The sequence below is a fragment of the Sinocyclocheilus anshuiensis genome, unplaced genomic scaffold (assembly GCF_001515605.1).
Source record: "Sinocyclocheilus anshuiensis isolate Anshui unplaced genomic scaffold, SAMN03320099.WGS_v1.1 scaffold465, whole genome shotgun sequence".
Taxonomy (NCBI): Eukaryota; Metazoa; Chordata; class Actinopteri; order Cypriniformes; family Cyprinidae; genus Sinocyclocheilus; species Sinocyclocheilus anshuiensis.
In genome coordinates this window covers 347,699-373,105 of record NW_015539898.1, presented here as the reverse complement: position 1 = coordinate 373,105, position 25,407 = coordinate 347,699, and the positions used below count along the sequence as shown (strand labels likewise).

The following is a 25,407-nucleotide window of genomic DNA, read 5'->3' as shown; positions in this document are numbered from 1 at the left end:
GGCCTACCACGCCCCTCTCGGTGGCCATTCAGTGGGAAGACACCCTCTTCTTACACGTTTCCTCCGCGGTGCGCTGAGGCCTCCGGCCAGAGAAGCTTATGCTAAGTGGTGGATCAGGATGCTATTCCATAGCCTTGAGCCCTCTGATCTCCCCTCTCCTTCGGGGGTCAAGGCTCACTCCTCCAGAAGTTGGCCTTCGGGACAGCGGGCCCCACCTACTTTAGCCATTCCTGGCTCCCTTTTCTCTCGCCTTAGTTGTGCTCTTCCACACTAGGCAGGGATTTGCAAGTCTGGCGGCATGGGCATTCTCGTTCCCGTAGCGTTTTGACGCAGATCAAGTTCCTGAAGGGGAACATCTCCAGGTTACGCATGTAACCATGGTTCCCCGAAGGGAACGAGACGCTGCGTCTCAGGGCCATACTTCCGGCATCCCTGCCAGCGCTTGCTTCACTCCTAGAAGCTGACGCCGGTTTCACCGCACGTGCTTTTATGCTTCCTGGTCGCTACGTCACCCCGCCTGTGATGTCTCGCCCATCCATTGGACTGATTACACATGTGATTCAGAGCGTGGTCACGCTGGAGGCGTTCCTGTAGCGTTTCGACCTGAAGGTACATGCGTAACCTGGAGATGTTTTCTGTGTTCATTTAGCGTAGGTAAAGACAGAGGAAGAAAGAGAGAGATGAAGACAGGTACAATAGCTTCTCAAAGACGTTCATTAGTGAGATACACAAAGCAGAGGTCTAAGCAACACACTGTAAATATCACTTATTGAAACTTAAATGAAATTCTTAAGCCTTGAATTAAGCTATTAAAAATGAAGATGGTACTTTGTTTAACATGCGAACAAAGTTTGTGAATTGTGAAGTTCCTTTATATAAGAACTATATTTAACTTTAAATTAATCAGGCCATGTGTGTTATAGGAAGTACTGTACAAAACAAAACTCAAATAAACCTTTTAAATTCTTATTACCTAAGCTGCTCCGCAAATTGATCTCAATCTATCATAAAACTTGAAACATGCAAAATATAGGCCAACTACACTGGTCTTCTGAACATATCAGTATCTCCCAAAGTGGTTTATATTCACCTGAAAATTCAAGGTATGCAAAAAATCTACCAACCTAACAATCTCCATTTAATATTAAGTTAAACTTAAAAATTGCAAAATATTGTTTACCATGTACATTTTATATGGGTTTAACTAAATTGTTGTTTATCAACTTCCTTGTTTTTTATTTGCCAATGTGATGGTATTTGAATGCTCCGAGCTAAAGTGAGGGGAAGCTAATCAATATAGCTCTTTATGAAGCTCTTTCATCCCAATACAGAGTCAATACACAGACGGCAAGTATTGATTTTTAAATTATAATCATTATTATTTTGAATTTTAAAGGTACAGCTGACATTTTGTGTCATTTCTAAAGTTCAAGAGGGAGGTCAATTAACTTTGAGCTATCGGCCCTTTTTTGAAAGCAGAGGTATGAAAGTTGGGAAGACGATGCATTTTCGAGCTACAAATTCTCATCTGGTTTATAAGTTTACATTGTTTTTATGCATGATCCTGGTAGAGTCATACGTCTTCAGTTAGCATTTGAATACTCAAAAAAAAAAATAATTCTAGTCCTTTGAATATAAAAAGAGAGGAAGAGATAACAGAAACATGTTGCAGCCAAAGCCTTTTCAGTGAAAAGATTCTTCACAACAATAAGATGATCTGATTAAGCCTTTAGTGGCTTTAGCTCAACATAATCAATATTTTCTATCGTCACCTCCAGCTCTGTGGAAATACAAAGACATGTTGGACCACACCTAAAGAGTATCCAAAGAACTTTAGAGCCAGAGAGAGACAGATCAGCATACGAGAATGGCTGGGAGAAAATATCTATAAACACGTTTCTGAACTGATTTACCTTTTTAGAGTGGTTTAATAGAATCGGTCACAACGTGATGAATCCTCCTTTCCACATTAGCTGCTGTGAGCTAAAGCTCCGCCCAGTCATTGCCAATGATTTTAAATGGACACCAAAATCTTATTATATGGGATAGAAAGTGGGCGGTTTACAGAGCAAAGTCATCAAACATTATGAAAAGCCCTTGGAGATCAGTGTTAAAGTACAAAACACAACACAACTGCTCTGACCTTTTCATGTTGCTGAAGATTAAATTTGCAATCAAACCTCAAATGCTTGTTTTAATTGTGAAAAATAAAATCAGTTCACAATTGGAAAATTTCAATAATTACATTACTATTTTAATACCACCACCACCACACATTCTACTTACATTATGGATTTAGATAATACAGATATTTCTTTCTTTCCAAACCACTGCACTGAGAAAATGTGCATTATTCAAGTAAAATATTACTCAAATGTTACTTAGAAGCTCACCCTGGATGTCAGGTATTGTTATTACAGGAAACTGACAGCCGAACTTCATGGTACAAGATAAGGGACTTTCATATTTTGCCACACCATTTTGCAACAGTATTATTTTAGTGAAAAAGTGTAGGTTAATCTGCTTTACCAATTCAAGCACAGAGGAACAGCTAAGAGAGAGTTCTGAAATGAAATATATTGATTTTGTGTGAATGCGTACACGTGTGGGTTTGTGCAAGTCTGAGGCTTTACATCTGGTGAATCACTTGAACATGAACCAGCGGTGGATAGAAGCAGAGGAAATCGATTTCAGGGATGTCGCAATAAGACCAAACTAAAGAAAAGACAACTAGAGTCAATGGGAGGCACTACAGTAATCCAAACAATAACTCTGCAGAGAGCCTTCTATCCATCTTGAGAACGTCTCGGTTATGTATGTAACCCTCGTTCCCTGAAGAAGGGAACAGAGACGTCACGTCGGTGATGACCAACGACTTGGGATCTCGCCAGAGAGACCAATCCACTTCGAGTGTAACTAAACGAGCCAATGGACATTGGCATGCGGATTTCACATATAGCAGCAGGTGCACCGCATTAATTCATGTTTTCGCTGAGGAGCCGAGCCGGTGACCCGGCAGTGGTACAGCAACTGTGGCGACGAGACATGACATCTCCATTCCCTCCTTCAGGGAACAAGGGTTTCATACGTAACCGAGACGTTCCCTTTCAGTCGGTCACTCTCGACGTCACGTTGGTGATGACCGACAAATTGGGATCCCTACCAACACGCCACAGGTGCTGCCCCCTCCAGTGCCCTGTGTAGGCCTCCTGATCCTTCCTATAAGGCAGACGATAGGACCGGGCTCTACACAGAGAAGGTCGACTACATTTGTTCCTCGCAACCCAACAGCAGAACTTGGATAACACTGGGAAAGCGTGCCCTTCCATTTGGAAGAGGACACACTGTGGAGTCACCTCCTCCCAGAGGGGGTTAAGTGACATTTACTCATGTGGAATAACCCCGAGGGGCCCTACTGCACATGGAAGTCTCTGAGATGGCTCATGGCTGCATCATTTAGAGACAGCAGAATGTGGTCTGCCAGAAACACGGCCCTAGTAATTGTACTGTGGAAATACACATATGGGATCCCAACCGGGTCACAGGAATTCCTTGGCTGAAAGGCCTGGCGCCGGATGCTCCACCACATCTGGCCGCCGGAGTGCTGGAGGACTCGACAGGGTCTGCCCGGTCAGGGGACTCTCTGGAGAACTAGGCGTCCAGGACGCCGCAATCCGGGCCTCTCAGTGCCACTACCTGTTTGAGGTAAGAACACACAGGCTATAGAACCTAGCAAACGTGTTAGGAGTCGCCCAGCCCGCAGCTCTACAAATGTCTGCTAGCGAGGCACCACGAGCCAGCGCCCAGGACGATGCGACACCCCTAGTGGAGTGAGCACGCAGCCTGAGCGGGCAGGGCACACCTTGTGCTCCGTAGGCCTAGGTGATGGCATCCACTATCCAGTGGGCCATCCTCTGCTTTCTGAGTTCTATCCACGTACTGTCGCAGTGTACAAGACAGAGCAAAGCTAGGGCTGGGTCTGCCTCCTCCAGGGGCAGCGCTTGCAGGTTCACTACCTGGTCCCTGAAGGGGACACCAGATTTCAGGAATTCCTTGGCTGAAAGTCCTGGCGCCGGATGCTCCGCCACATCTGGCCGCCTAAGTGACCTTGTAGGAACCTTGGACATATAGCCGGGCCGGGGTCTTAGTGTTGCACTGGAATCAGCCGGCCCAAACTCAAGGCCCGATTCGTTGACGGAAAATGCCTGCAGGTCCCCCACCCTTTTGATCGAGGCCAATGCAGTCAGGAGTAGGGTTTTCATAAAAAGAAACTTCAACTCGACTGACTGCAAAGGCTCGAAGGGGGCATCTTGTAGGGCTCTTAGCACCAATGCCAAATCCCAAGTGGGTAGGGAGGGAGGCCTAGGAGGATTTAACCTCCTGGCCCCCCTAAGAAACCTGACGACCAGATCGTGCTTCCCAACCGACCTCCCCTCTACGGGGTCGTGATGGGCAGAAATAGCAGCAACATAAACTTTAAGAGTGGAGGGGGACAGCCTATGCTCCAACACTTGCTGCAAGAAGGAAAGCACGGCTCTGATCGAACATCTCCGGGGGTACTCCTGGTCGGAGGAACACCATTCGACGAACAGGTTCCACTTCAGCGCATAGGCCCATCTCGTGGACGGAGCACGTGCTGAAGCGATAGTGAGAACTACCTTCTGGGGTAGGTCACTTAGAACCTCCGCATCCCGTCCAGGTAACACACATAGAGTTTCCACAGGTCTGGACGCGGGTGCCAGAGGGTGCCCCGTCTCTGAGAAAGCAGATCCTTACTCAGAGGAATCGGCCAGGGTGGGGCTGTCGCGAGGAGCATGAGTTCCGGGAACCAGGTCCTGTTGGGCCAATATGGAGCCACTAACAAGACCTGCTCCTCGTCCTCCCTGATCTTGAACAGTGTCTGTGCGAGCAGGCTCACTGGGGGGAACGCATATTTGTGCAGGCCCCAGGGCCAGCTGTGTGCCAGTGCGTCCATGCCGAGCGTTGCCTGGCAATGGGTGGTTTCTGGAGATGCAAACAGGTCTACCTGAGCAACTCCGAACCGTCTCCAGATCAGCTGAACCACCTGGGGGTGGAGTTTCCACTCACCTGGAAGTGCTGCTCAAGACAGCTCGTCGGCTTCCCTATTGAACACTCCCAGGATGTGGATGGCACGAAGGGACTCAGGGCAACCCAGGGCTTTGGGGTACCCCAAAGCGGCCCCACCATCGAGGGTGATGAGAGCGGAGGAGCTACAAGACTTGTTTCGGGCAGTAAAAGGTGCCTTCTACGATCTTGTGAGCTCCTCATGCACCTCCGGGAAGAATAGCACCGGAGGGGGGCGCTGAGAACCAGTGCGACCCCCACTGAGAAACCATTCATCCAGCCTCGAAGGATCAGGACGCGGTGGAGGATTCCATATGAGCCCAACATTCTTGGCGGCCCGGGAAAGCATGGCCGTCATTTCTGGGTATGGCTCGGACAATGCTGCCACACCCGAAGGGGGCAAGCCGTCTGCGGAGTGCTTGAGGGGTGACGAACTCCCTCTGGGGAAGCCATCACCGTGATCCTCAAATCACCTCTGACTCCACCGGACGCAGCGCCGCCCCGATTGCCAGGACGAACACTGGAACTGGTCACCACACACTCCAAGTGTGGCTGTTTGCACGAAAGATGATCTTTTTCTTTCTCTCCGTGAGACCGCAACCACCGCTGCAACGCTGTTACGCCTGCACTCGCTCTTGCAATCACTCGAAGAGGAGAGCAGTAGTGATGCACCACCGCTTGGCTCCGAAGCGAAAAGATGAATTAATGAGGTGCACCTGCTGCCTCTTATACCCGTGCTGTTGTGACCGTCCTGAGGTGCCAGGTGACGACCACATCCAGAAATTCACGGGTGATAAGACATCTTTAAAAAGACGCAATCACCCGTGTTGCTCTTTTAGGGATTGCTCTTTTAGTGCTGAAGCACACAGGGGAGCTGGTCACTGCAGTCTCCTGGTGTGGCTGTCTGCACGCCGGATTATTCCCGTGAGACCATGACACCGCTGCTGTCTGCCATAACGCCCGCACTCGCTTTCTGCAATCACTCAAAGAGAAGAGCAGTGGTGATGCACCACCGCTTGGCTCCGAGGCGAAAAGATGAATGAATGCAGTGCACCTGCTGCCTCTTATACCCGCACTGCGTGGTGTGGCAGCCAGATTCGAATTCCGCATGTTAATGTCCATTGGCTCATTTAGTTACACTCGAAGTGGATTGGTCTCTCTGGCGAGATCCCAATTCGTCGGTCATCACCAACGTGACGTCGAGAGTGACCGACTGAAAGGGAACTGGATTTGCCACCATCAGGTCTTGGGAATCTGACAACACCAACTCCAAAACCTGACATTAAAAGAATTCAAGAGTGTTAAATTATAAAGATCTTTGGTGTTTTAGCAATTCTCAGTTGTAATTTTCTATTCACTTAGCATTTTCAAAATTACAGGTTTTGCATTTTATACAAAATGACAACAAGCTGACCTCTGTATTCCTCCTGGGTGGAAATCAGTTTTATACAGAGCCTTTCTTCTAATAATGAACTAGCAAAGCTTTTTCATTTCATGTATTCCTAAATAATGCACAACCCCAAGGAGCAGAAGCCACATCAACTGGTCATAAGTCAACACACAATCATTCAGCAAGAAATAAATTGCTTCTTTTATGCCTCCCTGCTTTAACTTTCTCCACTCTTTTTTTATGATTAGCCTGCAATTTAGTCCAAATTACTCTAATATAAACCATTAAGACCATAGTTAAAATCCTTTCTGGTGAAACCATTTTCTGGTATAATACAATCAGTTAAATTTATGTCTGAGGTGCAACACATATCCTACACGACATAAAACTTGTATAAAGTGAGTGAGATCCTGGTTAGTTTGTCTGTGAGTGTGTGTGAATCATAACTTGTGAGTACATGGCTGACTTGTGCATAACAGACCTGCTGTAGAATCCCTGCAAAACATGTAAAAAAAATTTTGTACATATATAAAGTATTAATATAATTTATTGTTTAATACTTTCAGAAAAAAATAATATTTAGTCAAATGCATATGTTTATCATTATATTTTTGTTTAATAAATGCATGTATACATTCACTAACTTTTTATGTCAATCTGAGTAAAGGTGAGTTTGAGCTTGTAGCTTCAATCTATGTTTCAAAGAAGCGTCCTTAAAACTGCACCCCTTCACTGCTGCTTTGTTCTTTCACATCTGCTTTGATTTCTAGAGAGTTTGCTTAATATAAACATCTACCCTGTATACCTCCATCAGCGGGTAACCCAATGCAAACATTGTACTGCCATTCCTTATTGAGCAGCCAATTCATTATGAACATTTCATCTCTGTACCTGTCACGAATTCGGTCCATGGACTTCCGTTTATTCACCACCAGAGGTCACCCTTTCCATTACATTGACTCTCGCACAACACAAACTGTTGCATAGCACCCCGGACTACATATCCCATCATTCTTTGCACGATTTGCACACTGCACTGATTGCACTCATTGCACACAGCTGTTTCTAATCACCTCACTCACTATATAACACCCACTCTAACCACCTTTCTCTGCTGAGTATTGTTTAGCCCGTACCCCTTTCCGAGTCCCATTCCGAGTCTCTGTGTTTTCCTTGTTTTGCCTTGCCTTGCCTGTTTCCGCGGTTTCTGATCTTTGCCTGTATTCCTGGATTTTTCCCTCTCGTCTCGCCCCTGTGATTCTGTCTGCCGATCGGTGACCTACGCTAGCCCTGGGACTATTCTTGTGTTTTTGCCCGCCATATACCTGTTTGCCATTGTTTGACCCTGCCTGTTTACCACGTCTCTTTAATAAAGCCTGCAGATGGATCCACACGTCTCACGTCTCGTCAGCCCCGTTACAGTACCTCAGAGAAGCTCACAGCTGCACTTTTTAAAGGAACATCGATGGAAAATATAAAGTAATTCAAATCTATATACAAAAATTAAAATGTTTTCTTGTTTCATACAGGAAGACACAACTGCATGTTCTTGCTACATTTAGAGATGTACCTACATTTTTTGCAAATATCCCTTAGTTTTCCCATTTATCGTATTGTCTGTGATTAAAGTTGCTGTCTGCTGGAATTAATCTTCATTTGTCTTGTTCCTTTTATCTTGTTGTTCCTCCGTAGCTAACAATCAAATCGCAGTTAACTTGTCCTAGATTACTAGCATATGTTTGTATTATTTTCATTTTTAAGTCACTTTGGATAAGTGTCTGCTATTAACAGGCTCAAAAAAAATCACATAAAATATATCTGGTATAAATCTGATAAGTTCCTCATTGTTTGCATCTTGCTCAACTACAACAGCTGCACATCTATTCCAGGAATGGCCAATTTTGGTCCTAAAGGACCACTGTCCTGCAGAGTTTATGCTGCCTTCAAGTGCACCTGGGAAACTTGTACTCTGAGTTGGGCATTTATCATTACGACATCATTACGACAAGTGGGAAACATAACATGGAACTCAGCTTGTATTACTATTGTATTACAACTGGACTGTAAAATGTAAATAAGAAATTAATATTTCATAATAAGTACATTAATAATTAGTTTACTTTACTGTAGTAAAAAAATGTTTTAAACCACCAAGCTTTTATTTTAGCAGAAAACTGCAGAGAGACCTTTAATGTTCTGTAACAATGGGTTTACAAAAGTGTGTCTTATTACAAAACTAATTCAATGCTGTAATCCTCTGTTAATATATATATATATATATATATATATATATATATATAAATTATGTGAAAAAACAAAGGCTTTCACATGTTGTGTTCCCAAATATGTGTCAACCTCACAGCACATACAGAGGCTGAATTATGTGCATTCACTCTAAACCGAGCCAGTCTGAGATGCTGAACACCACATCATATGAAATAATGGGAAAGACTTTATTATATTGTTTATATTATATATCAGTATTTCTGACATGTTTCAAAGCCCCTTACAACGTCACAACTCTTGTATCATCTATTCTGAGTTTCCCGCTTGGAAATATGACTCATACAGTCATTCATTGTTTGGAACTCATAATTACAATATTTCTAAGTCTACTTGAAGGGCACATTATATCCATTATTAATCTATTATATCCAAACCTGCCTGCAATCTTTAAATAATCCTGAAGACTCTACAGGACATTGACCCTCTAGGACTGGAATTGCCCATCATTTTGTGTGCACTGTTTTTGTACGCATACAATAGAAAAAGAAGAGAAAACAAAGAATGTAAGCCAAAATGCACACATTTGATAGCATTTATGAGACAAAGGGCTGCAGTTGTATCTGAAGCTGTTCATATCAGCCTGCGAACATATGTAGTGTCACCTTGCCAGAAAAAACAACCAAACTAGGTCTGCATGCACCGGGACAATGAGGCGGTAAATTGTGTTCCACAATATTGGACTGGAACAGGTATTGCCTCTGCACCGGAGTGAAACATTTTATCTTGCATGCCCAAACATACAGTGCATCAGCCAGAGTGGTGTTTACTTCTCCTGGATGCTGCTGTGCACAGGATATGACCATCAAACAGTCACTTCAGTCTCTCTTGCCTGAACATGACCATTAGAGCAGGGAGAAGCTGGAGTGTAATATCTCGGCCGTTGTCTCATGTACTGCGTATGTCTTTGTGTGTGCACTTAAGGACTGAGGAGGATACTGAATATAGATATGGAGTGGATGTGGCTTCCTGTATTGTCATGCTGCTTCATGTCATGCCTCATTACACTGACACTACAGCAGTGGCAAAGGTATCAGCAGTGTGTTCTAAAACACACATACACTTCCTTAAAAGTTTTCCACATTCTGTCATAAAGAACATACACAGTGGGTCTCCTTCCCTAACCATGTGTCTGTATTTGCACTCTAATATTTTCATGCCAAAATAATGATTTATAAATAAGTATATACTGAAATGTATTCTAAGTTTAGAACAGAATCTAGAGCCACATGTGTGCAAGACTCCCGGTGGCCTTGGAAACATGGGTTTGTTATTTAAATATTCTATGAATTTAAACAACTAAATTACTCTACAATAAGTCATACTTATATCAGAGCAACAAAAGGCATGTGCATTATAGCTTGGTTTAGAATATATTCTGCATAAAAATTCATTAGTGTTTATTGTGTTTCAATTGATTTTTAAATGAATGTACAGGAAAAGTACACTGCCTTTCAAATGTTTGGGGTTGGTAAGATTTTATGCTTTTGCAATCAGTTTAATGCATCCTTTCTGAGTAAAAGTATTAGTTTTTTTCTAAAAACTCTTACTGACAGGTATGCACTTCCTCACGCAAAATAAAACAGATTAACATTAGAGTGAGGGTAAGAATAAAATTAATGTGTACACACCTGTTTTGTCAGAAAATCAGCTTTGGCATCTTTTTTGTACACGTAAACAAGTAATAAAATGATTAGTGAATGAAACTAACTGTCTCCAGTTATTTCAACCCTCTACATTGCGACAATAACTCCAGGTATTTCAACCCTCTACATTGATTTTTAATAGAAACACTAAATGACAAACATTATCTTAAACACCAACACCAGTCCTAAGTTCAGTTAAAATGACAAATATGCATTCATACATGGTTATTCTAATTACTAAATTTCTATCACCATATAATGCTTAATTTACATAATATCATATTACAATGCTTGACTGACTGATGTTAAGTGTACTTTCAGATATTTTAAAAGTTGTGCCATTTTACAAACATTAGCTTTATATATATACATATATATATATACAAAATTTATTATATATTTATTACATATAATGTATATATTATAGTATATCAAATATTTAATATTAGTCTGGCGAGTAAACTAAAAAATTTACTAGCCAATGGCGATTCTGTTGCCAAGGTGTCCGTAGAGGGTTGTATTTGCTTGGATAATGGTTCTCAGTTTCTTTCTTCTCTCTCACATGCACACAGGAGGCAAACGTCAATGTAAAGATATAAATTAAAGCAAAGAAAAGTTGCCGTTGAAAAAAAGGGGGGAGGCAGATGGAGGTTGTGGTTGATGGTGGCTAATGTAGGATTTAATATTCAAAGTGCACCACCTTCATGCTGTGGTGAGAATAAAATGCTTTGTGCCAGCAGGAGTAAAACCTCAGCTGTACTCTAGGCCCAGAAAGCTCTCACACAGATGGTGGGAAAGAGAGAGAGGGTTATCTGTTCAACAAAAACTTCATGATTAAAAAAAAAAACTGGGGATGGAAATGGAAAAGTTCAGCAGCCCTTCTGAAAGGCTGACTGAATCATGACAAATTTGTCTTTTTGCAGAATCACCGCTGTATTTTCCTGTTCTCTTCCACCATTAGCCTCAACTCTACAGTGCCTGTAGATTAGGGTTGTCAAAAGTACCGAATTCGGTAGCAGTCGGTACTGAAATGTGTGTGTGTAACAATCCGCTCTCAACAGCTCAAAATGCTAGCAGGAAATGCTGGTATTGTCCCATTTTTAACGTTTCAATACCAACTGATACCGTATATTTGCATTTCATCCTTCCTGTCTATCCATATAGATCCGTACATACACACAAAATGACTGACATATTACCAGTCCAAAAACATTAACACAAATGCATAGCCAAAATTGTTTCATTAATATCATGTAATCACACCATTTAGATTTAAACTGACTCATATGTTTACCATGATTAATGGCTAGTAGCTGGTGGGCAGTAGTGATGAGAAGACCCTTATCTAATGGGCAGCGTGTTTTGGTTTAGGAAAAGTGTGTGACTGTATTCTGGCGTCAAACAGATGGCATCAGATTCTGTCTGTCTGGTTGTCTGACTCACTGGCATCTGCTCCAGCTGGCATGGCAACTCACATTGGCACAGACTGGCACCTCTGTGAGATGGTTTCCTCTGAATAGGTAAACAAGCAAAATTCAAGGTCCTACTGCCAGTGTGTGCCCAACAGCAAGGAGAAGCTCAGCTTCTCCTTTCGCATGTATCCTTTTGGCCACACCAAAGCTCACACCATCTCTGTTGGTGACATTGATATTTCAAGGTGAAAAGAAACCTGCTGGTTGGACTGGAGGCTGAACAGATTGATTATTTTTATATTTCTAAGTTGAATTTCGGTCAACCAACTCTTTTATTTATCTTAGAATTCACAGACATAACACACATGTACATGTTTCTACAGGGGTTGCTTGCCACACAATAGGGTTTCTTCCTGCTCAAATTACTATTAAGTCATCCCAGTGGGCAATAATCATCTTATTAATTAATAATCTAAAATAATGAAGTAAATTAGCAAGATGTCCTTCAGGATAATTAATGCTCAAGTCACTGTGTCACCAGTATTGTCACAGTGGACTCTGGATGCTTAAGAATTCATTCATAATTAATACTTCCTCCCATCAGTTTATTAGAATTTGGTGTTTTTTATGAAACTTTAAACATGAAAAACCTCACAAAGCAACCTTAGAATAAACAGGAACACAAGATTGATTGACATTTCTGGGAAATTTAACACTGCAATTTCGAATTTTAGTCAGAAGGAGAATTAAATGTACTCAAAATAAGACGATGGAATGCTGTGCAAGACAGAGATCAGGTCCATTTAAATTTATTCTGTGTTGAAGAGAGGAAAATCACTTCACAGAAACCGAGCCACTAGAGAACTGCAGGATTAATTAACATATTCTAATGAATCATTTGTATGTGCCACATGCACTGACAGGTCTTAAGTGACCCGAAGTGTGTTTTATTGATCTCAGACAGGGAGAATAATTTATCAACATATTCCAAACAAAATTCCATCACCAAACACAGTTCATCATAATGCCTTGTGCTTCATTGCATCTTGTATCAATGCCACATGCACACATCCTTGTAATTTTAATCAAAACATAGGCTGGAATATTTGACAGTCAAATGGAGTAAAAGAATAAAATAATTTTGCAGGTGTAACATTATTATGCCCATAAGCAAAACCCACAGTGGCTCTACAGAGAGTCGGTGTTGTTATCAACAACCATAACTAAAAAAATACAAAATAATTTTTCTATAAAAAAACTTAAATAAAATATGAACATTAGATGAAAAACGTATCAGAAATGTTGCTTTGGCAAATAAGTAGGACAAAAATACAAAAATTACTAAAACGGACACTGAAATAAAAATAAAGCTAACTAGATATATTTTTTAAAATAATAAAAACTAATACAAATTACAAAAGTATATAAAGTTACTAAAACTTAAACCAAATTGAAAATGAAAATAAATAAATAAATAAAAGCTTATTTATTAAGCTTAAATCTTAAAGAGTTAGTTCACCCAAAAATGGAAATTAGCTTGTGTGTTACACACCCTCGAAGCATCCTAGGTGTATATGACTTTCTTCTTTCAGACTAATCCAGTCGGAGTTATATTAAAAATTGTCCTGGCTATTCCAAGCTCTATCATTGCAGTCAGCGGGTGTTGCAGTTGAACAGTCCACAAGTCGTCAAATAAAGCTCGCACATTCATAATAAAACGTGCCGCAGAAGGCTCCGGTTGTGCATTGGCTCATTTAGTTTACACTCGAAGTAGATTGGTCTCTCTAAGCGAGATCCCAATTCGTCGGTCATCCGACGTGATGTCTCCATTCCCTCCTTCAGGGAGTGAGGGTTACCATACGTTACTGAGACGTTTTCATATATAAAATGAAAACATTAATAGTATTCTCTGTAGTGCCATTTGGACATTTTGAGTTATTACAGGGCCTGTTTTTGTGTGTGTCTGAGGTTTTATCTGTCATTCTCTTCCATTTAGTTAAGGTTGCTATGGTTTTATTTCTCACTTGTGCAAATATTCCCTCATCATTTGTGTCCCATGATTCAAACAATGCCTAATAATGTCTAGGCAATCACTCAAGATGCATATGTTCCAGAAATGAGCTAGACTCACCCAAATCACATCCTCTTGTCTATATGGTCTCCAGGTTCGTCCAGAGTCACTGTACTGTAGCTGGTACCGAGTCACCCAGTCAGAGCTGCCCCACCGACCCTGGGTAGCAATGGATGTGACCTTCAACCTGTCTCGTAGGTCTAGCTGTAGCCAAGATTGTTGGTCGCCTCCATTCGGAGACCATCCCCCACCACCTACGGGGACAGATTAAGAGCCAGTGCCTTAAAAAATTGTAGAGGAATGAAACAGAATTGGGGCGTAATTCTCCCTACAATTCAAGCACTCACTAAGATTTCAAACTCTTGTTCATCATGCTGACAGGACTGAAGCTTAGTGGTCAAAGTAAAAAAAAAAAAAAGGAATTACATTTGTTCCAGCAGTTTTGTGGCTCAGCATCTCTCTTTTTGAGATATAAATTACCAATCCATCCCTAGAGGACAGCAGACAGACCTCAGTGCAGTATAATATTACAGTGGTTAAAAAGGCAATTTGAAAATTACAGAGCATATTTCTACACTTGTATGTCTAATTGTAGTTTTTCCTGCATCTCTTGTTCAGAACAGAGTGAAAATACAATCAAGATTCACCTGCGCAAAAACTTCACAGAATTCTTGGAAATATTTGTCCACCCACACAGACCTACTGAGTACCCACCTCATTTCTTTTTATTTCACCAGAATTCAGCAAACGGTACCTGCAGGAAGGATTATGCTGGCAGACAGGACAATCTATAAATCGAGCAAGCGGTACATTAAAAGGAGCTATGTTTGATTTCTACAAGTGGCATGATAGCAAATAAATGACATATACCTTGGAACAATGATAAAGAACACTGCCTATGTTTTCAAATAAAACAAAATTGCTTTTGGTTTCTAAAATAATTTCTGGAGCAAATCCAGAACATCTTAGGAAAATGCAGCCTGTAACAATTTGAATCTGCCAAAGAAATAGGCTCAGATTAGGGGTGTGCAATATATATCGTCTACGATAATTTCATAATTCAGAGTTTCTGCTACATTCATTCTACTGTGGTGGGCCGCCACACCAAAAATCATCCCGCCACGGCTGCAGCTGCTTAGTGACATCATTCACAATTGAGGAATTAGCAAAGGAAACGGAGAAGGATTTGAATTTCAGTGCGGGTATTGCACATAATTCTACTCATTCCCGCAGGTTCCGCGCTTATAACGCGATGTCAGATGATGGAATGTATCATTTGCACGTGCTTTTAAGTCTTGCCAATTTAAACATTCAAGCGCCTTTAAGCCAATTATGCACTTGAAAGAGATCTCAATACAGTACTTAGGTTGTAGACTGTTTTCTGTGCGCCCACACCCAAAGCACGCACACATAAAGTACAGAATTGAGTTATGTTTTGCGCCTTATTGTGCATAAACAGCCAAATACATACAAAATTATGTCAAAATGCATGTGTAACAGTATATTAGATCTATGCATAAGGTCTTAAAGAGACAGCAGCCTACATAAACATGCTGCTGTCTGTGTTATTACTGTTTATTTATACAGTGAAGACTATCCAGTGATATTTTACAGTTGAATTCAGTCTTTTGTATTTAATTATTATTCTTTTTTTTTACAGTTGAGTTCAGTTACTATAGTAATTCTGTACCTAAATATTACTGTTAGACCTACCTGGAAAAATTAAAGTACTGTTAATTTCACTTGTATCTTGTTATTGTTTTTGTTTGTCCTATTGCTTGTCATTTATTTATTTGTTCTTATTTTATTACTAAAACAAATTAAATTCTGAGTGCCCGTGATTCTTGGGTGGGGAGGCTTAACCACCCGGGGGAAGGGGGCGTGGTCCATGGGAAACAGTCCTGTCACCACAGCTGGAAAAAATCCTAGAGGAAACACTGTAATTTTTGTTTTAACGATGTGCGAGCGTGATGTAATTTATTTTCGTACCCTTATAATTCCACTGAAATTCAAGATATACAGGGCTATTTACCCCCTGGAGGTTTGTTTTCTATTTATATCAAATTATATAGTTAAGCAATAATCACATGAGCCATATCAGCACAACTGTGAAATGTCATAATATATCATTGTTTCAGGAGTGACAACTGCATTTAAACGTGGGAGTCCCGTAATTATTGTTCCATGTGTCTATGGAACACGACTCACTCCCGAAACTGCCATGAACGGCAGCGTGATATCCATAGCAACGTTGTGGTGTCTCAAAGAGAATGGAGGCCCTCAGATTAGCTAGTTTTGTGTTAGCTGCTGTTGACAAAACAAACATTAGATTGCAAAGACATGCAACAATCCGCAAAATTTTATTAAATCACTGTCATCGGGAGAGGTGTCGTAGTCTAGTTTTGTTCTTTAAGCTGTTGCCTACACTCTCTTGACCGCAACTGCTCGGTCCACAATACACCTCTCTCTGCCATCCTGTCAGATCTGAGGTAAACACTTGACGCCTGACAATACACGCACATAAGCGTGCTTCTCGTGACATCATCATTAACAACTAGTTGTTCAGTTCGGTTCCAAACACAGAGCATAGAATTTCAGTAAATGCGGTTGTCAGTACCTGTTTTTTTTCAGGAGTTAATGCGGTTGTCGAATGCGGTTGTCACTCCCGTATTTTAGTGAATTATGTGTGAGTAAAAGGTGAACTGTCAACCGAATTTAGCTGCAGTGTGTACGTGGCCATAGTGGTGCTTCATTAATGAATAAATCTGTATTCAAATCAGAGGGCTAAATTGAGGGTAAAAAATTATTTATATCTAAATTATGACCGTTTCTGATGAAAAAAAAAAAACATGCTAACATTATAACTGCACCTCAGAAAACATTATAAAATATATATTTTTAAATCGTTTATAAAAAACAAATAAATTAAATATTCATTAAAAAAAACAATCTCATAGCATTACTTATGCGATTGTACAAGCAATGTTAATGCATGTAAGCCAACTCTGAACTGCATTAAACAGGCTGTTGTAAATGCTACTTCAGATTAGCTTCTGTGCCACTTCTGAAGTGCAAAGATGGATTTAAGTTGATACAGATTTCATTTGACTGGTAACAGTGTCTTATTCTAATTGAATTTATTGATTAGGATTTTGACATAAAATGCATACATCTAAATAAGATTATAAAAATTGGTATTATAAAGGTAAAAATTAAAAAGTTAATTTCTATCACTGATGTGAACTAACCAGTCGCCGTGATTTTGCCAAGTAAGACATGTTCCTGGATCAACATCTTTTGTTGATCCTGGATCAACATTACTGTCTAAAAATACAGACTTAACCCAATCCCCACCCCTAAACCTAACCTTACCCATAATTTATTCCTAAAATCAGAGGGAAATGATAGCTGATTAACAAGGGTGTAAAAGCACCTAATCCTGATTGTAAGCCTAAAATTGACATTTCCTGAAAAGTTATCTCTCAATTCTGATTGGTTGATTGGAATGATGTTCCAGGATCAACAAGGATGTTGATCCAGGAACATGTTGTACTTGATCAAATCACGCTCACCTGAACTAACCACCGCACAGAATATGAAGAACATGAAAAGCTTCGGGAGTCAGCTGTCCATGACAGACCTAAACCAGTCTAGCTATCATTATCGACAAATTACCAGAAAATATAGAGATAATTTTTTTTGTCAATACCACACACACCTTGCGAAAGTTAAAGCTGTTTTTCAAGAGGACATCAAGCTGGGGTTGAAAAAGGAAACCCTCAAGGTCAAGTATGTCAGGGTTGCCTCAGGGCAAGTCAGGACAAGATGGTCAGATAATAAATGCTTCATCAGTGCTGTTCAGTGACTGGATACATATCATCTGTGAAGATTTTCACAAAAGGTAAGGGTGAATACTCTGAGCTCAGTACATTCCAGTGCAGGCTCCACGAGGAGGCAGATAATACATTCCTATACAGTATGTGCATCCATAAAATTTATTTTTAGAATGAATAATTTATTTGATTTATTAAAGAAATTCTAAACGGACACAAATTATAAGCACAGACATAAATTGCAACTTACAGATCTTGTATTCTAATGACCGTCAGAGACAGATCATGAATAGATGGATAGATCTAAAGGTAACAACATTTGGTGTCTGTACATGTTTGGATCAGGCTGGCAGTGACTGGGAACGGGCTGCCTGTCTGTGTCTCACAGCAAAAGGAAACCTCCTGCTGTTACTAAGCAAGAGGCATGATGAGAAAAATAAATGCCTTGAGGGTGACAGGGACAAGCCGACATATCGTAGCCCCACTTATTACCGCTGGAAGATACCACTGATCCAAAAAGTTACGAATCCACTACAGAGTTTGGTAGTGTGATCATTTTCAACCAAGTATAATAAGTTCTTGGAGTTTGTTTGGGCCATGAGGACAAACATCTTACAGTGCACAAAACAAAGCTCTCAGAGGGCCTCAGCATAAGCTGGTATTTATGGCATGTCTATGCTTAACTGCTTAATTGGCTGGGGATTTTTCTCAAGTGCTTCTACAGACTGTAATCAGCTGCTGATTGGAAGGTTGCATTAATCAAACTGCTCTCCACCTCCCCAAAGTAAAAACCACAACACGTCTGCTTTGTAATCATTTAGACAGTCCTCTTGTTATACCCCGTGCTTTGCCAAAGCCCAGTCTGGCACAATAGTTTGTCTGTGAGTGTTTTAGAATCATTAAGCAAATCAAGAGCAGATATTATACTCCTTCTGGAATTGATTCCTGATGGTTTCTGGGGCTACTGTTGTTCAGGAACATGCATCCACTGGCATTTCTGATTTACTGTAAATGGATTCAACCAAAAATAGTGGAAAAAAGGGTCATCATTAACACACCTTCAAAAACCCGTATGGCTTCCTTTATTCTGTTAAATACAAAGGATATTTTAAAGAATTTTGGTATGGTAACCAAAAAAGTTTTGGTGATGACTGACTTCCATTGTATGGATAAAAAAAAAAAGACAAAGTATTATATGCTGTTCCACAGTAGAAAAAAAAGGTCATAGAGGTTTTTTTAACAACATGATAGTAAGCAAATGACGACAAAATGTTCATAATTCATGTTAGAACAATAACTCAGCGTATACCTTCTAAATAACAAAACTGACCAGGGCTGCGTTTCCCAAAAGCATTGTAAGGATAATGTAGCGTCTGGACCAATTAAACACACAATATATATTTTGTTAGCTATATTTAACAAATACTCTGACTGGAGTCACTTAATCATGCAGATTTATGCTACAAGCTCTTTGTAGAATTGTACAGTAAGAAAGTTATTTCCCTTAACCAGGAAATTAACGTTCTTAGAATTGACAGACAGCTGACCCTGAGAGGTCAAGTAAATATCTACAGCGGATCTAAATATTTATAATTAATTATAACTAGTTATGATTAATTATTCATATTTCCCTTATGAGCTGATTCGCTACAATAAGTAGACTGAAGAGATCACTGGTGCCAGTGATTTTTATTATCTACTTAGGCTTATGCTTTTGGCAGCCCTGGAAAATCATAGCTGTTGGATAAAAATTTGCAAACACTTAATAAAATGAGAATTTGTTAACATGTAATCGAATATTAACTTACACCAAGCATTAAGGGAGAAATAAAAACCTTGACAGATTACAGTTGATTACTAAAACTTCAAAACGTCTTTCGATTCAATAACCTTCCTTTGAGTCTGTATTTACATTTTGAGTAGTTGTTGCATTTTGTCATTAGAGATTTATGTTTGTCTCTGTCTTGTCACACTTGAGAAATTACTTTTAAAATCTTAAAATGTTGCTTCAGGCACAGCTAATCACCAGAGCTTTTCACATCAGTACTGCTCATGGACACCGGCAGACTGATACATCTCCTCCAAGGAAAGTATAAAGTTTTCTAATACTTTTTTTGCAGTGTTTGTGTAAGCTAAATCGCATTACGTTAGGTATTCATAGAAAAGCTTTACGTCAACACTTTCTTCTGACAAGGACAAATTTCCCTTCTGCTTAATTCTCTAGTCACATAAACACAGACAACTGTGGATATTATTTGGTACAAAGAGGGCAGGAGAACAACAAGACAGGAGCACATACCTTCTCTTCTGTTGAGTTTAGCATAGTGTGGTGACCTTCTGTCAGAGAATTTTGATGAGTTCTGGAAGGAAGCTGGGGGTAGTGATATCACCAGTGGCTCTTCGCAGTAATCTGGAGAAAAATATAATCAAAAGTTAAGTTACAACCCAAAACCTTCGGTTCTTAATTTTAAATGCAAAAGAGCTGTTTAAGTGTTTATTCAGTCTTATATAAATAGTATTACATGATTTTTTTCAATATGATTATATGATGTTAATGCATGCACTAAATACTAAATATTATCTTATTTGTTTTACAGAATACAATTTACTAAAAATACAATTTGAGCTCATTAATGGGGTTCAAATCTGAAATGAAACAACTTTATCTCTCTTTTAATTGTATTGGCAGAGTCTCATATTGCAGGGTGATGTAGACATCTGCTCTCTGCAAAGACGGCCAGTTTGTGAGTGTTAATTAAAGTCTTGAGTCTTGCAAGCTGTCACATGTAGTCTGCCTTTCATCTGCCTACATTGTCAGTGCCAGTCAGTCATTGACCCCAGTCTGTTTTTAATGAATTCACTTCAATATGTTTCATGTTTGAAAATGTCTGGAATGTCAGGAATTTTACACTCCTCCAAGATCTTGAGTTACATAATAGGATTCAAAACCAAAGTCGGGAAAAGGTTTAGATGTGAGAAATGTTGTAATCAGGTACATCATGTGACAGTACCAGCTGAATCAGACAGTTCATTCAAATCTCGTCAGCAGTTGTAATTTTAGTCTTATGAGTTTTTGCTCAGTGTCGTAGCCAAGAATACCCATTTGCTAAAGGTCAAGGCCCTTTTCAGTTCGGATGAAAGAGACTGAAAAAAAAGGCATTTCTATGGCCTTCAGTTGTAAAGCGAGGAATGTTCAACCAATTACAAACTGCTTTTCATACATCACCCATGTATGGACATAATACAGCTAACCATGCAACCAACCATCGAGCACACAAACTGCTTTTAAATGGACAAAGACTAAATGTCAGGAAGGTCACGTGAGACCACACCAGATGTAAGACTATTGTACCTAAAAGCTACATAACATGCCATAATTTACTTTTCTTGCATCCTTCAATGGCCTTTTCCATGGAAACACACAGATCAAAAGGACTCTAATGAACCGCAGCTCGACAGCCCAAACACATTAGTCTTGAGCCTCCAAAATTTGCATGTATCGTCAGAATAACAAAACAATGAACAGCAGGTTAGGGAGCCATTAGCTGTGTCCAGGGAGCATTTTAAAGCTCTCTCCTGTTTCAGCAGCATAAGCACTTTGCAGCACTCTCCATGGACCAGGGTAAAAATATATCCTTATTTAGAGCGCCTTTGCGTTTGTGGCAACATTTTGCCTGACAATCACTCATTTGACATTGAATTGTCTACCCGTTTTGACAGTCCCTATGGTCATTTCTCCATCTCTTTTGTTCTCTCCTCCTCAATCTCGCCCATCTTTCTGTTCACCCACTCTTCGATTTCTGTTTTTCCTCCTCCTCTCTCTCCATCTCACACATACACACTCCCACCTTATTTTCAACTTAATGAGAAAAGAGAGAAGTCTCGCCATTGTGAGGGGGCTCACATGCGTTACTGTCACCATAAGGGAGCTATAATCTGAGTCAGCAGTGCTCTCTGCTGCATCAGAGAGAACAGCTGCAGCATCGTCCTTTCACTCTCAGCTAAGCAAATAACACGCAACCCACCCCCCTCAGGTTTACTCCTACATTAATGAGTAGCATTTTAAGAAAGTTCACGGAAGAAAGTGATGAAGTGTCCTACTAAATGTTCTACAAAGTTCATCTGAGGTTGATTTGTTTGCACTGAAAATACAACCTCAGATTACAAATGATATACCTGATGTTTATGTCACACCCTCAAGGGTATGACATCATTTGATGGGTACAACCAAATATTTCACATCTGAATTCACAAGAAGGACCGTATAAATTTAACTGAAGCGCATATTTCGAAACTTTTGCATGTCCTGAAAGTAATCAAGCCCTTTCTGCATGGGAAAATTAATAAACAGGCAGTGTCAGGATTATAAACACACTGGAGGTCTTGTTGACTCCAGCGATATTTCTAACAGGATTTTTTCATTAAATAAAGTTAATTTCCCAATGGAGTGTCTAGACTTGAAGATGTTGCGGATGATAAGGGCACACAAAATTGGACTAATGTTTAATTACCATAAGCATAGACTACGGATGGACATATTCACACTAATAATCCCACTCAGGATTAGAAACATTACATTTGGAGGCAACAAACGAACAAGGACTAAGAGTAGGACATGATACACTATGCAAACTGATCCTGCTGGCTTTCTTCAGTTGCTTGTTGACCCATTTTGAGAGAATCTGACAATCACTACAAAAGCTGAGAGAGTGAATTTTCTTTGAAATTCAATACATATTTTACAGATCCTGTCATATGTATTTAATTTTACATTAACCTCATTCAAGCAATCCGATTAAAACAAAATATTCAGCTTTAGATTTCAAAACATGGCTGATATCTCCACAGTGGTATTAATGAGTACTGTTTTATCACAGACTATTCCTGTCAATACTTTTCTCCCCAAAAAGGCATCATATCATCTATTAGTTGTGGGAAGTCGTGGCCTAATGGTTAGAGAGTCGGACTCGTAACCCAAAAGGTTGCGGGTTCGAGTCTCGTACCGGCAGGGATTGTAGGTGGGGGGAGTGAAGGTATAGCACTCTCTCCACCTTCAATACCACGACTGAGGTGAGACGCTTGAGCAAGGCACCGAACCCCCAACTGCTCCCCGGGCGCCGCAGCATAAATGGCTGCCCACTGCTCTGGGTGTGTGTTCACGGTGTGTGTGTGTGTGTTCACTGCTGTGTGTGTGCACTTTGGATGGGTTAAATGCAGAGCACTAATTCCAAGTATGGGTCACCATACTTGGCCACGTCACGTCACTTTTTAGAACACACACAGATAAACCCAGCAGAACAAACCTTTTTATCCATTTTTTATACCATTTTATCAACACAAACCTATTCATAGGCATGGTATTGACAGATAAGTTCAAAACAAACATGGGCAGGGTCTGCCACTAGTTGGCGTAAGCTGTTTCAAGAACTATTCTCTAACTGCATAATATTGATCTTATTCCAAACAATTCTTCTAAGCATTTGTTTCATTTTTTAAAAATGTGACCTCGTAATTCTTAATTTAAATGTAATGACTTGATCTTTCAGAGAAACTACAGACTTCTCTCTGGTGAATATGGAAGAAAAGATCTGTTGCTACTTCAGTTTCATCAAAGCTTTAAGAACTGAATTCTCTTAAAGTTATCTCAGAGGTGCCCAATCCTGTTCTTGAAGATCTACCATCCTGTAGAGTTCAGTTCCAGCCTTTCTCCAGCACACCTTGCTGTAATTATTAAGTGTTTCTGAATATCTTATTTAGCTGATTCAAGTGTATTTGATTAGGGTTGGAGCTGAACTTTGCAGGACGGTAGATGTCCAGAAACAGAATTGGAAAACTCTCATTTAACTCAATGCCAAATAATGATAACCCATCTCACTTATGAATATCCTGAACACTCATTACAGACAATTTGATAAGCATTCGATGGATTTAGTTTATGTGACATCAATTCATGCAATTATACACTGCTAACTACTTATACTAAAAAGAACAATGGAATATTATTCTTCAAAAAAAAAAATTTTCTAAGTCCACCATTTTTGGTGGTTTCATAAGTACCCTCAGCTGGACCCCTTTCACCTCATCAGCCAATCAAAATTTGTGCTTTTATCTTTCATAAAAAATGGTTTATGGCCCTTCATTGATAAAACAACAAAGGCACCTCTCTTCAAGCCTCTTCATCTACAGCAGGAGCATCTCATTGACCTTTCAACATTTTTTAAAAATCACCACATCTACAATTTTACACCGTTCTCACTCCCTTTTGGCCGTACACACAGACACACTCTCTCTCTCACATCCAGCCTTTCTCCAGCACACCTTGCTGTAATTATTAAGTGTTTCTAAATATCTTATTTAGCTGATTCAAGTGTATTTGATTAGGGTTGGAGCTGAACTTTGCAGGATGGTAGATGTCCAGAAACAGAATTGGAAAACTCTCATTTAGCTCAATGCCAAATAATGATAACCCATCTCACTTATGAATATCCTGAACACTCATTACAGACAATTTGATAACTAAGCATTCAATGGATTTAGTTTATGTGACATCAATTCATGCAGTTATACACTGCTAACTACTTATACTAAAAAGAACAATGGAATATTATTCTTCAAAAAAAAAAATGTTGTAAGTCCACCATTTTTGGTGGTTTCATAAGTACCCTCAGCTGGACCCCTTTCACCTCATCAGCCAATCAAAATCTGTGCTTTTATCTTTCATAAAAAATGGTTTATGGCCCTTCATGGATAAAACAACAAAGGCACCTCTCTTCAAGCCTCTTCATCTACAGCAGGAGCATCTCATTGACCTTTCAACATTTTTAAAAAATCACCACATCTACAATTTCACATCGTTCTCACTCCCTTTTGGCCGTACACACAGACACACTCTCTCTCTCACACACACACACACACACACACACACACAGGTTTGCTTTTGTGAAAAGTGGGGACATCCCATAGGCGTAATGGTTTTTATACTGTACAGACCGTATATTCTATTGCCCTACACCAACCCTACCCCTAAACCTACCCCTTACAGGAAACATTGTGCTATTTCAGATTTTCAATACACTCCATTCTGGGTGATTTATAAGCGTTTTGAAAAGTGGGGACATGGGGTAATGTCCTGAAAAGTCACCTTCTCCTTGTAATACCTATGTCATACCTTTGTCATTATACAAATGTACGTCCTCATTTGTCACAAAAACGCGCACACACACACACACACACACATCCCAACATAACGATGACAGAGACCACAGAGCCAGGAGAGTAAAGTGTTTGGCTAGCAACAGGGACAATTTTTCCAACATGAAATAACCCCGGTGCAGCAGCATTTTGAAGTAGCTGAATGACAGACATTATGTGGAATTTTTGGCCTAAGAAAGGTGCGCCTGAGTCAGTGACGTTTCAGGCAGGTCCATGTCTCTGAAGGACTCTTTATTCTGATCTGCCTGAGAGTGCATTCACATGGTCATTGTTCAAAAGGTCAGACATTATTACTGTGCTGCCTCACCGTGACATGGGCAGGAGTGCTTTAATCATGTGGTCACGGGGACATAGATAAGAGAGAAAGAGAGTGGGAATGGCAGAGAGAAATGAGAGGAAAAATGTAAAGGTCCCATGACATGCTGCTTTTTGGATGCTTTTATATAGGCCTAAGTGGTCCCTAGTACTGTATCTG

At 40.2% G+C, this 25,407-nt stretch overlaps 1 protein-coding gene across 1 annotated transcript in view; it reads right to left on the bottom strand.

The window, feature by feature from the left end:
- The window catches only part of LOC107685949 (contactin-associated protein-like 5), an 87,725-nt gene that overhangs the window by 41,955 nt on the left and 20,363 nt on the right, over window positions 1-25,407 (bottom strand). Inside the window, exons 2-3 of the mRNA XM_016482708.1 lie at window positions 20,020-20,130; window positions 13,948-14,141 (exon numbers count right to left, since the gene is read on the bottom strand). Coding sequence (XP_016338194.1) covers window positions 13,948-14,141; window positions 20,020-20,130 — 305 coding nt within the window. The remainder of the gene's footprint in view (window positions 1-13,947; window positions 14,142-20,019; window positions 20,131-25,407) is intronic.